This window comes from Rhinolophus sinicus, chromosome 2 (genome assembly GCF_057876585.1).
Source record: "Rhinolophus sinicus isolate RSI-liver-muscle chromosome 2, RSI-T2T, whole genome shotgun sequence".
In the NCBI taxonomy this organism is placed as follows: Eukaryota; Metazoa; Chordata; class Mammalia; order Chiroptera; family Rhinolophidae; genus Rhinolophus; species Rhinolophus sinicus.
The window spans coordinates 34,973,880-34,986,669 of record NC_142502.1 but is presented as its reverse complement, the minus strand read 5'-3'; the positions used below and the strand labels follow the sequence as shown (position 1 = coordinate 34,986,669).

At 35.9% G+C, this 12,790-nt stretch overlaps 1 protein-coding gene across 7 annotated transcripts in view; it reads left to right on the top strand.

The window, feature by feature from the left end:
- NKAIN2 (sodium/potassium transporting ATPase interacting 2) overlaps positions 1-12,790 on the top strand; it is an 871,385-nt gene that overhangs the window by 290,348 nt on the left and 568,247 nt on the right. The window contains exon 2 of one of the 7 annotated variants that reach the window (XM_088795477.1): positions 10,553-10,616. The exons of the other annotated variants lie outside the window; for them this stretch is intronic. Within the exon in view, the coding sequence (XP_088651603.1) occupies positions 10,566-10,616 (51 nt within the window). The 5' untranslated portion in view covers positions 10,553-10,565. The remainder of the gene's footprint in view (positions 1-10,552; positions 10,617-12,790) is intronic. 7 annotated transcript variants of the gene reach the window in all.

Sequence of the window (12,790 nt, the reverse complement as noted above, 5' to 3'; positions counted from 1 at the left end):
GGTTCTTTAGGGCAAATTTCCTGAGTCTCAATTCTAGAGGTTGTCAGTACCAAGATGTTGAAGTAGGCAAGGAGAGTATTCAAAGGATGGTTTGGCACTCTGGATACAGGCAGGTGGGAAAACTTCTACTAAAAGCCCTGCCAGTTTTAGTATAGGATTCAACTTAAAGAAGAAAACTGGTAGGTGCCAGGCAGACTCTCACTCACCTGAGAGGAGCTATTGGATAGAGTGGAGAAGGAAGTGAGCTCTCAGAAGGATGGAGCTGCTCAGGCACAGGATCAGAAAAACACAGCATAGTGCGTGGGAGTACTGCCACTTCAGTGATATAGGCCGTGTGGGTCCCCAGCTTCCATGGTCCAGCTGGCCATGAAGAAGCCCGGGCCTATGCTTTTTGCCAGTTGTCAAGGCTGAGCACCTCATACCTGGGTGTGGAAATCTAAGTGCATTCCAGGCTCCAGCTGCAATCAGAAATACAGGGCCAGTTGTTTGGATGTGGAGGCTTTTAGGAGGTATTAGCCTTTCTTGGGAATTGGGCATGGTATGATCCAAAAGGTGAATTAATGTGAAGTGCTAACGAAGATAGAGCCTAGAGGTGGGTAACTCTGGGTGCCAAATGCCTCAAGGGGGAAGACGGTGATTACAACACAAGGCACTTTTTTATGTTTCTGTTTTGGATTCATCTGCATTGATCTATGGTAATGATCAAATGAAGTCTGTGACTGTGCAGAGGCAGTTCCCTGGAGCATGTCCTCTTTTGTGAATGTATTGTTCTTCTTCAAAGAGCCTTTTATGACTCTTCCACATCACATCAATTGCTCCTTTAAAAAACTCCTGTAATGCAGCTGGGAAAATGGTATCCAGCATTTAAACAGCCCTTGCTTAATAGTCTCTAATTGTTTCAAATATGTAACTCTTCTTTCTTTCTTTCTTTCTTTTTTTTTTTTAGAACATTGGTAGGGAGGGCTGTCCTGTTGCTTTAGTTTTCCTTATGAGACCTAACACTGCTAGTCTAAACATGTGATCAAAGCATCCTTGTTTTTTGTTTTTTTTGTCAATCGATTATCTGTAGAACCCTTCACTTTGCCTTGAAATACTTATTAAGTGTGTGACATTTTACTCCGAAAACAGTAGTTTAGAAATCCATGGACTTAAAGTTCTATACCTAAAACTGTGTAAGTCTATGTATGATTTAACAAATGATGATTATTAGTTTATCTGTAAAGTAAAAATGTGGTAAAGTGTTAGTTCTCAAAACTGTTCCTATATTTTGAAGGGGAGCAGAATATGCCATGCCAAAATAATGCCACTTTAGCATATTATTTTGAATTAAAGGTACTTTAGAAAGAGCCCCTGTAAGAAGGACATTCTGACCCTTCTCTTTCCCCCTGAAAGTAGGAAGTATCCTCTCTGTACTGGGGGGGCAGAAACCATCCTAATTGCCAGAAATACGGAATTTAAGGCCGAGAAGTCTGTAAAAACAAACTTTGTTAAATATTCATTAATTTGTTACCCCAAGCCCAAACCCTTTTGTTTTGTCAAATCTTCACAAATAATTGTTTTTCTGTCTAAAAGGAACAAAAGCTGCCTGCGTCGGTCCCTTCTTTGAGTCTCATATCTTTGAGGTTCCTGTACATACAAAATTAAATTTGTGTTTCTCCTGTTAATCTTATGTTAATATAATTATTAGACCAGCCAAAGAACCCAAAGGGGGATAAGAGAAAAGTGTTCTGCCCTTACACATGGAAGATAACTTATTCAGGTACTTAGACAGACTGAAATGAGAGGAAACCAGACTTTGCCTCTGGTCCCAATCTGAGTAATTCCATTTGATATAATCTGCACAGCAGTTTGATTACATGAAATATATATTGTGAATCAAAACAAAAGGATTTTCCTAAATAGTATTACCAATATATGGTATTTATTTTGAAGAGTTTATGTATGTTCACATTTACTTTTCCAGAAAAAACAATGAAAGAGTGAGCTATGTGGCAGTCCTGTGCAGGGTGAACAAGTATAGCAGCATTGTCTTCTAAGGTCTATTAATTTAATACTTCACAGCATTTCACTATCAGTATCTTTAGGACTATAAGCTAATTAGAACTATCTGGGGAGTGTTATTGTAGAGCTAATGAATGTCTGACCCTGTAATTCATGGAATTATTTTTCTAATAGTGACTTCAAATTTATTTGAATGGCATCTATTAAATGGAATAATCTTAGGATTATAGAAATCATTATATTACATTTTAAAATAAGTATTCATTGACTATGAGGCATAAAGATGTTTTATTTTTAAAATGGAATAATAAAGAAAGAACTGACCTAAGCCACTTTCTCCTTTTTGAGTTGTTTCATGATTAAAAAACAAAAAAAACTAAACCCTATAACTTCCCTGTTCACCCTTTCATTGCCCTCTTTCTTCTTCAGATGTAGTTATATGAGACACAAAGGAATGCTTTCATTCTTTGCCTAAGATTTGGATTCACTGTCTTCATGGAAAACAATGGAAGCTTGAGCTCTGATATGGTCATGTCATATTGCCTGAGGTTGTGAGGAATGCTCTCTCTGTGTTGCCAGTGTTGTAGTTGTTGATGATGATATTTTGGTGTTATATTTTGGTATGTGAAATTAAGTTCTCTTTTGAATATTTTTCATCAAGAATAACATGTTTTTATGTTTTTATAATTTTTCATCTCAAGTTAATAATGAGATAGCTTTTGCAGTTTTTATGTATGGATTAGAAAAGTATGGCTAGCTTACATTTTCTTCTTTAGTATTTACATATATTTTTTTATATTTGCACAATTCACATACGTGTACATCTGAATGTAATATGCCCATATATTGCATTAATATTAAGAAAAATAAAATTTATTTTAAGACTCTTTAAAGTAAAGGGAAGAAAATATAAGAGATCCATGAATAAATACAGTGCTTATGCTCATGATCAAACTGAGAAATTCGTTTTATTCTAAATGAGATTATTTCTTATCTCTGCTCAATTTTATAATTATTGCACAACATTAATCTGCAATAACCAAAGGTTGCCATAGCACTTTTCCTGTGTAAGAGGGTGTCATACTGGTCCTGACCTATGAGACATGCAGCTAGTGTGTAGTGATGTGACATTTCCTCCTCAAAATCCCCTTAGATACATTGATTAACATGGAGAGTGAGACAGCACTGGCAGTGGAGGAGACATGACTTTTGTCCCCAGCTGAAGTTTGGATATGTACAAACATATTCAATCAATTGTGGTTGTGAGGTACTGTGGAAAATCAAGGTTGCAGACCATCAAGGAAACATTCTCTGTAAAGAATGTCTGACCTAGTGAGTAGAGAATGGTATAGCTGTGTGTTGCCACAGGTGCAAAATCCCAGACAGGTATAAGCGTGTAAGTAAGGAAGGAAAACAAACAAACAAAAACAACCCTATACTTCCTATATATGCGATCGAGCAAACCTGCCTAGTCACAGCACAGTGCCTGGTCTACCCGGTGGAGATCTACACTTTGGTGGGTCTCGGGGCTCAAACACAGCCACTGGGGCCAGTGAGGGAGTCCTGGTTTGGTTAATTGGTGTTTTTACATTACAGTAATGGAAGACCAGCAGGGACAAGGGCCTGTGTATCATTGGTTCTCTGGTATTGTGGCTGGCAGGGAGTGATCAGCAAGACTAGTCAAGACTGTAGTCTGTCCAAACTATTTGCAGAGAAAGACACATATGAGAAACTTGAATCTCTGATCTCTGGAGAGGCATGGGGACTTCTGTATTACAAGGTAGACTGATGTTTATTACAAAAAGGGGTATCAGGTACTCACAGTTAAACCTCTCCAGTATCAAAATTAACAACCAAATATTTAATTCAAGCATAATCAGTCACATCAAGAGTTATTTAACATACACATGCACAGCATTTGTCAGTATTACAAGGGAGAATTCATAAGCACATAAAATATAATTGTGCTATTCCCTTTACAATCACCTATAAGTCATAAAAATAGCAAACACTAGAGAACACTTTAGATTTGTTATCTCACTTTATGATCTCCACAACCCAAAAGGAAGGTGTTTTTTTAATCTATATTTTATAAATGAGGAAAGTAAGGCAGAGGGAAGTTCGGTAACTTGCCCAAGATCCCACAGTTAAAAAATGGTAGAAAAGGGCTTTGAACCCAGGTAGTGTGTAATTAATCATCACATTGAGCTCCTTACTGGGAGAGATATGTGAACAGGAACATGCTGTATGAATATCAAATAGAATATCCCTTTGAGCTGTAGTAACAAATATACTTTCCTCCTTGAATATGTTAAAGTGATTTCATTAAATCAAGATTCCATCTGAATTTCCCTGGTATATACTTCTGGTGCAGAATTACAGTGATACAAGTTAACATGGTTGAATAGTTGGTGGTTTCTGTTAGTAGAGGATTGATCATATGACAACCTGAAATGAGTGGAAGAGTTGGCAATTCTGTTTGAAAAAATATCTTTCTTCTTTAATTGTTTATGGTTTTCTGTTGTTGTAGTTGTTGGGGGAAATTCCTAAATTTATTATAGTGGTATGCTTTAATTAAAGACTAAATGAGACCACTTACAGTTTGTTTCTAAAATATACTGAGATACGTTTACTTAATGGTATAAATACAGCAATTGATAAATGCTTTGAGTATGTCCTACACTAAAATTGTTACTTTGATAAAAATGTATATGGTTGATTTTGTTAACCTCAGAAAGGCAGAATGATTTAAACTTGGCAAATGAATCTGAAAAAAATGTTGATTATTCTACTTAGATGAAGCTCAAGGAATGTCCCTGGTGTTATACTTTATGACTGTCCTGCACTCTGTCCACCTCAACCTTTTAATGAATAATAGGATGAGGATAGTGGGGACTGAGTGATCGTACTTATAGACCATTCATACATTCACTTATGGACTAATTTATATTTACTGAGTACTTCTTATATGTGAGACACCATTTTAGGCCATGGAATATAGCAGTGAACAAAATGCAAAACTGTTATTACCTATACCTAAAGTTTTACATTAAAATGTAGAACAAGAGCTACCAAAAAAGAAAAGAAAAAGAAAAAGAATAATTAAACTCTGTCATATATTGGTATAAAGGGCAAAAAAAGGAGGTGAGATAGAAAGGGCTGAGGGTTGACAGTTTTTTGTATAGTTCTCAGGTGAGGCATTAAAGAGTAGGTGACATGTGACAAAGACTTTATAGGTCAGAGTGTATATTATTCCCATATATAGGGGAAGAGGAGAGGGAGCAGAAGTACCGAGTTTCCCTGAAAATAAGACCTACCTGGACCATCAGTTTTAATGCATCTTTTGGAGCAAAAATTAATATAAGACCCGGTCTTATTTTAACATAAAACCAGGTCTTTAATATAATTGATGGAATGGAATGGAATGGAATGGAATGGAATGGAATGGAATGGAATGGAATGGAATGGAATGGAATGGAATGGAATGGAAATACCAGGTCTTATATTAATTTTGGCTCCAAATTACTCATTAGATCTGATGGTCAGGGAAACACAGTAGCTATGAAACAGATATTTCTATCAGCAAAACACGTGATGACTTGTAAGCTCGATGGTTTTCTAATTATTGAATGTTAGTTACATGTAACCGTAGCGGTTCATGTTTAAAGATTGAACTAAAGGAAAATCATAAAAATCCAGGTATTATTTAACCTTATCAGTTACTACTTAATTATTACTCCTTATGAATAAAATAGAAAAATACTAACTTTTTTTTCTACAAAAACACTAAGTAGGACTTAAAAACAGACTCCCATCTGGAAGTATTTGGAACTATTTACACATGAGAAGATGAGAGCTCTATTTCATTTCTTATAGTGATTATGTGTAACATGCCTCCTTGGTTTGAACTATTTCCCTTTCTAATTCTTTACCTTTTTATTATGATATGGGGTGGCAGGTGGGGGTGGGGTGAGTCAGTTCCTTTTTTTCCAATACTGAATTAGAAGTGAATTTCATTTTGGTTGAAGTAGAAAAAAACATTTCATAGAAAAATTCTCCAGGTAGCTGCAGTGGAAAAACTAATATTAATGAATTTGCATAACATAGTGAGGCTTACAATTCAGCAGTACTGATTACATATCTAAGCAAAAGTCGAAGCAGTTCCTCCCAGATGATCTCTCTGAGGCATTTGGTAGCATCTCTGTCAACACTTCGGATTGCCCGGGAAGCAAGCGGCAGCATACAATGGGCAGCCTCATCCTACGTATTATATTGGCAGTAAGACAGAGAGTTGACCTGACCATCTGTCCGTGTATTACTCTATTCTGATTTTAGTAGCATCAATATAATTCTACGTTGGCATCATCCCTCCTTCAACTTTATGTTGCCTTGCCATATAAAGCTGCCATTACAGCATGTGCTCTGTCTTAAATCTCATTGGCTCTCTCTATAAAAGTCCTTAAAACTATCAGGAGGAGGTGACCATACCGTAGGATGTGTTCTAACTAGCTTAGGGAATGCAGTGCTCTTTTTCTTCAAGATACAGCCCTGTACACAGTTGCAGATTTTTTTTTTTTTTTTCAACTGAGGTCTTTGTGGGGTCAGAGTATTTTCTTTCCTTCTTATTTTCTAGAGGTTTAAACTAAACCCTGGGGATAGGGCAGGATGCAATCCTAGGAACAGATTCCTGTCACAGGGGCAGAAGGTAGAGGCGTCTTTTCTTTCAGGTCTTTTCCTATATAACCAGTGCTCTCATTTATTCATGTCTAATTTTAACTTTAAAAAGATGCATTATAGCTAAAATAATGGACACATTGCAATAACATGAAGTGAAAAAGAAATCATGAGAAATGGAAACAAGGCAAGGAAGGTAAAAGGAAACCAAGGGTAAATTTAGTAAGTTGAAAAGTGTGCTCAACAATGTAAGGTAGAAGATTGCAATTTTAACTTTGAAATTTCTAGGTTCTATAAGAAAGAGAAAACAAATTATTTACAAGATTTGAAAGAGTCATGCTATTCATGCTAACTAATTCCTCATGAGGACAAAAAGAAAGAAAAAAGACGATTTCTGGTACTACAACTATAGTTGTATTGTTCTCACAGGGAACACTGTGGCGAGGTTAATATCCTCAATAAAACCTCTCCAGTGAATGCAGTGAAAATGAGTGTAGGCATTTTTCTTTTTATCTACATTTAATGTGAGCCTGTGGGTGACAGAAACATGGAACTTTACAGTAAAAAGCAATTGTCTGAGGGTCTGTAAAGAGTGATCTCTAAGGACAAAGGGCTATGAGTGTCTGATTTTGTTCCCAAAATAAAAAATCGGAATATCTAGAGCAGAAGTTGACAGACTTGTCCAATACAGGCCAGAGTAAATGTTTTTGGTCTTGCAGGTCATATGGTCTCTGTCACAACCAATCAGCTCTGCTGTGGTGGGATAAAGCTGCCGATGAATGATCAGCTGTAAACAAATGGGTGTAGCTGTGTATCAACAAAGCTCGATTTACAGAATCACCCAGTGAGCCAGAGTTGGTTTAAGAAGCAGTTTCCCAACTCCTGATTTAGAGAAATAAGGACTTCATTCACTTCAGAGTTTCCTTTGTGTCTGTAATTCCTCAGAACAAAATTTTAATAAGCATTAGAAAGCAAGGATTAGAAATTCAAATCTATCTTTCAAGTTGAGGACCTGTGACAAAAATTCTATTGTCACGTAAGGTAATATATGATACAATTCCTCAACCAGAAGCTGACAGACATCTTCATTTGGAAAGGAAATCATTGAATGAGAGCTGCCTCACCTCTGAATAAAGGAGACTAAACCGGCTCAAGCAATCAGTGTCAACATCCTCCCTCATTCCCAGATGCCATATCCTAAGAACAAATGTATGCTCATATGTGGGATACGGACAGTGTCCTAATAAATAAGGTGCACCCAGGGATGGCCAGGGATGGGTCTTTGCTCTTCTACCTGCCAGATCTGTGAACTTGAGCAAGTAACCTCACTTATATGTAACTTGATCTCCTTATCAGGAAATGGCATAATAATTCCTTTCTCACAAGGTTGCTATGAGGAAAAATTATTAGCCATTAGCTAAATGATTCATATGCATTAAAAGATAATAGTTTGGACACTGAACTCTAATGCCAGATGTCTCAAATTGTTGGCCAGGGGACTGTATCTAACATATAGACGTGTTTAATTGGCCCTGCAAAACATGGGCTATATAAAAGCCTCTGTGACGCAAATATGAAAAAAAACACACACAAAAAAACGATGGTGACTGTACATGAAAATATAGATTTTTGTGGAAAAGAAAAAGAAGTAGAAGATCTGACTAGCTAGACCTGCAGTATTAATAGAAGCAATCAGCTGTCTATGTTAGGAGGGCCTGTGGCCTCCAGTTTGCACACATCCTCTCCCTAATGCTCAGGCCAGGCTCTGCTGCCATTCATAACTCAGTTTGCCCTGCCGCTTGCCTTTTGCACTGCCCAGAAGAAACGGAAATCCTCCTCCATACCATGTCTACATCTTTTCTATACCTGACCCTCTTCATATTTATATTACCTGCATGCTTCTCAGTAGAACCCCAGAGAGTAGTGTCTTAGAGAGTATGTAAATTAAGAAATTAACAGGAATTCTGTGATAAAAGAACTCTACAGTTAAATATGCTTAGGGCTGCTGAAAGAAGCAAAAACAAAACAAAACAAAACAAAAGGTATCTTACTCACGGGTCTCTCTTTATCCTATAGTATATTAATGTGTAATCCAGCTTCCAAGATAAGCGTGTACTCTACAGGTTTCTCGACTTTAACAGCAACAACAAAAAGTTGTAAACAATCATCCTTTATTGAGTTTTAATGCTCCATGCAGTTGTGGCCACTTAGCCTTGGCCACATTCTTCCCATAGAACATGATTTGGGAAACACTGCCTGTACCATTCCCAGAATCCCCACAGACATTGTAATTTTAAACCAAACATTCTAAAATAGTATCCATTGATACTATATCAGATAATTCACTAATTAGCTGATGATTGAATCTATTTTATAACATTGCTGAATAATGATAGTGTCAAGGGTAACATAGCTAAGATTAATTGAATACTTACAGGCATTGGGCATGTACTTTGCTGGGTCACCTCATTTAATCCTCAGAAAAATCCAGTAAAGTGGTTTGTTTTATCCTTGTCTGAGAAAGGATGAAAATGAGGCACAGAGAGGCTAAATAACTTGAAAATCACACAGCTGCTAAGTAAAGCAACAAGATCCTCAGCCCTCACTTTTGCTGCTGGATTCCACTGTGTTGGGTAAATGCAGTGGCAGTTGGAAGATATCTGCCCCAAATTACATATAACTTAATGTGATCTTAGACCACGTTTCTTTCCCTTAGTAATTGTGTATAAATTGTCTATTGAGAATAACTCTAGCTTTTAATTATAAAACTTTAATAGAAATAGAAAAGTATATGTTATGTTTATTTATTCATTTATTTTTATTTTCCTTTTCCTATTAGCCAGACATATATCTGGTTAATTCAGTAGATAAACTGAATTGCAGTAAAATGTAAAAAGAAGAGGTCATGAAACATCATTACTCTATAGTTTCAAAATGTTGTATGATCTGATAAGATTGTTTCAAAAGACCCTGATACCCATAGACTTATTAAGGCACAGATTTCATGTATCAGTCCCTGAAGGTACTGATTAGCCCCAAACTGCTCCCTATTTTGAAGCAATAAAGGCCAGGAAAGATCAATAAAAGCTACACATAATTTAATGTTCCTGAAATTTTTTCTGTAAGGTGGTAGAAATTTAACAGTGCTTAATGAAGAAATAGATATGTCTCAATTCCCTTTTTACCCTGCCATCACTATCCACCTTTCCCTGGAGTCTTGTGTATAGTTTTGCCCCAGGCGGTGGAAAAAATGTGATAAGAGTATTGGGAAGATGCTCACTGGTGTTCAACAATAGTCAATAAGTTAGAAGACATTTGTTATTTAGTAGACTGATGGAGAACAAATACACAAAATAATTATAATAAAATAGTATCACCCATTATTGATTATCAGTTCTAAGTGTATAGATAAATACACCAACATAAATATATATACATACATGCTACATTTCATTGATACCAATATGATATTAATTGTAATATACACCATTGATACAATTAAAGCCTTTAACAGAGAAGATAAACATTGTATCTAACATGCCAGTTTTTGTAAGATACATTCATGTTTCAGAACTATAAGAATTTAAATATATTTTATGATGGTGTCTGGCTGAGATGGAATTGATGGATTAATGACTAGTCAGACGTAGGGGTTGATGGCATGAGAGAAAATGAGTTGAGGTTGGTTCCATGTGGCTGGGTGAAGAGCAGGGATTGGTGGATCCGGGAAGTAATATAAGGATGTAGCATTCTGTGAAGTTTACTTAAGAAATTCTTAATAGGTATCAAGTTCAAAACCTTGTTGAATTAGTTGGGGTTGCCTTTAGACGGGTCACCCTCTAATCATGCCTTATTTGTCCCTCTGGTATATTTACAGGTACTGACGATGGATGGGCATCATTAGGTATCTCATATTATATTGTCCCACAAATATCTTAACCGTGAGTTTTTCAGAGTAATCTTTTCCATTCATGTCTACAGGGTGTTATCTATGTCAAAAATTGATGACCATGCCTAAATGTTCATGTTTCACTGATATTATTCCATTAAACCAAAACATGATTTTCTTCCAGGAAAAAAAAAAAATGTTTTCTTTTCTTTATAAACATGTATTTGTTAGTTTGTTTCTGAAAACGATTCATGATAACTGAAGACAATTTGGAAAATGATGGTATAAAAAAGTGACGTAAAGTCACCTATAATTGCACATCTGCCTAGAACTACTTAATGTGAAATATGTGAAATGTTTCTAGTCTTTTTTCTTTACAGTTATTTTTCACATAAAATTGAGATTGTGTGGTGTGTGTGTATATATATATATATATATAGTTTTAATTATTTCCCATTAAAATGGACAGCGTGAACATGTCATTTATTTTAAAAAGCATGATGTTTCATCTGAATAGATAAGAAAGCACATATTCAATAGTTTGAACCAATAAAATAATAGGTTATTTCACACAACTTAGATTTATGTCCACCTATGTTGTTAGACTGACGTCAGAGAGGTAAGTTTTATAACTTACAGCTTTAAGGAAAATGTATTGCTATATATAACTCAGCAAGAGGAAAGAGGACCTAATTATTATCTCTCTAACCTTCCACTGTATTTAACATTGCAATACCAGGAGCTCAGGTGGCTCCAGATATTTGCAAATTTGAACAAATTAAATCATACGAATTACAATTGACAATAACGCTTCAAAATGCCATAGCATTTCTGAAAGAAACTAGTGATTCCCTATCATTTCAAATTATTTTCAGAAATCTCCTCAATTTTAGTATATGTGCTGCTGAAGCGAGCACAGAAATCTCCTCAAATTTAGGACTTCTGGACTGTCTCTGATTCTTAAAGATAACTAAGACTATTCCAAATTGATAAAATTCTTCAAGTCATACATCTCTGCCTTTGATTGAAGAAGTTTTCATGGCATCATCATTTATTATTCTCATCCCTAAAATATCTGATATCCACATTGATGTTTTTAAAAAGAAAATAAAAGAATTGCATAAAACTTTTAGAAATGAATTTAATTAAAGTGATTTATAGTACTTATCACTGGGCCCATGATTTTAAACTCCATTTGATATCAGACAACTTATTTCAAAATAAGCTTCCTTTTTTTTTTTTTGAGCTTGACCGCTTAGCGTGATACCTAGTATAAATGTAAATTGTTGTCCACTGGCTGTCCAGGATGCCTTGAAATCACTGCCTTCAACCATTGGATTAGTATGTTAAAATTAATATGCTATTAATATGTTAAAATGTGCTGCTGGGCAAATAGTAGGTGACTGACTACCTCCTGGAAAGCTGCTGTGACAGACTCCAAAAATGATGGGATTTGTAGAGCATAGGAAGGTTAAAACAGGGAGGGCTCTTTAAAAGAGCCCCTGGAAAAGAACTAGAGAGAGACTTAAAATGGAGCCAGAAATAAATTCCAATATGTAAAGATTGATTTGTGTTTTTCCTAGAGAAACTATTGTTGTTAAATACTCTTTTCTTGTGATTTTCCAATTTCATATCAGAAATTTCATGCCCTTGACATGTTACAGAAATCAAAAGATTTTTACATGAATGTGTATTTGTTGCACATCTATAACAAACATCTAAGACTTATTTCAGAGATTATGTATCAGTCATCAAGCAGGTGATGAGAAAAACTATCTAGGATTTATATCTGAGATTGGATGCTGACATATTAAAGGGAATATCATTTCATTTTAGTTGTGATAATGACGTTGTGGTCCTAGTTAGGCCATACAAGTAAGTAAAGGCTGTCCTCTTGGATTGTCCAGGGACTGAGCTCTTTAGCCTATTGTATCTTTTCCTGTGTACTTGTATAGTTGGTGAATCAAAAAGACTCAAACTGCAAGGAGATGCTATTGCATTTTAAGACAAAATTGATTGCCTGATCAATGTTAAGAGATGTTGAGAGAGAGAAATCTGAGACTTGACTGTGGTTAATTGGATTGTCTAGTTCTCAAGATGCAGGATACTGATTCATCAATATCACTGGCCACTTAGGATGAACTGTCACGGGCCCCCTCGTGCCTTGCGTTACTGCCTTTCACATTTGGAGGCTGCAGCAATGATGCTGCCTACCTGCTCGCCTTG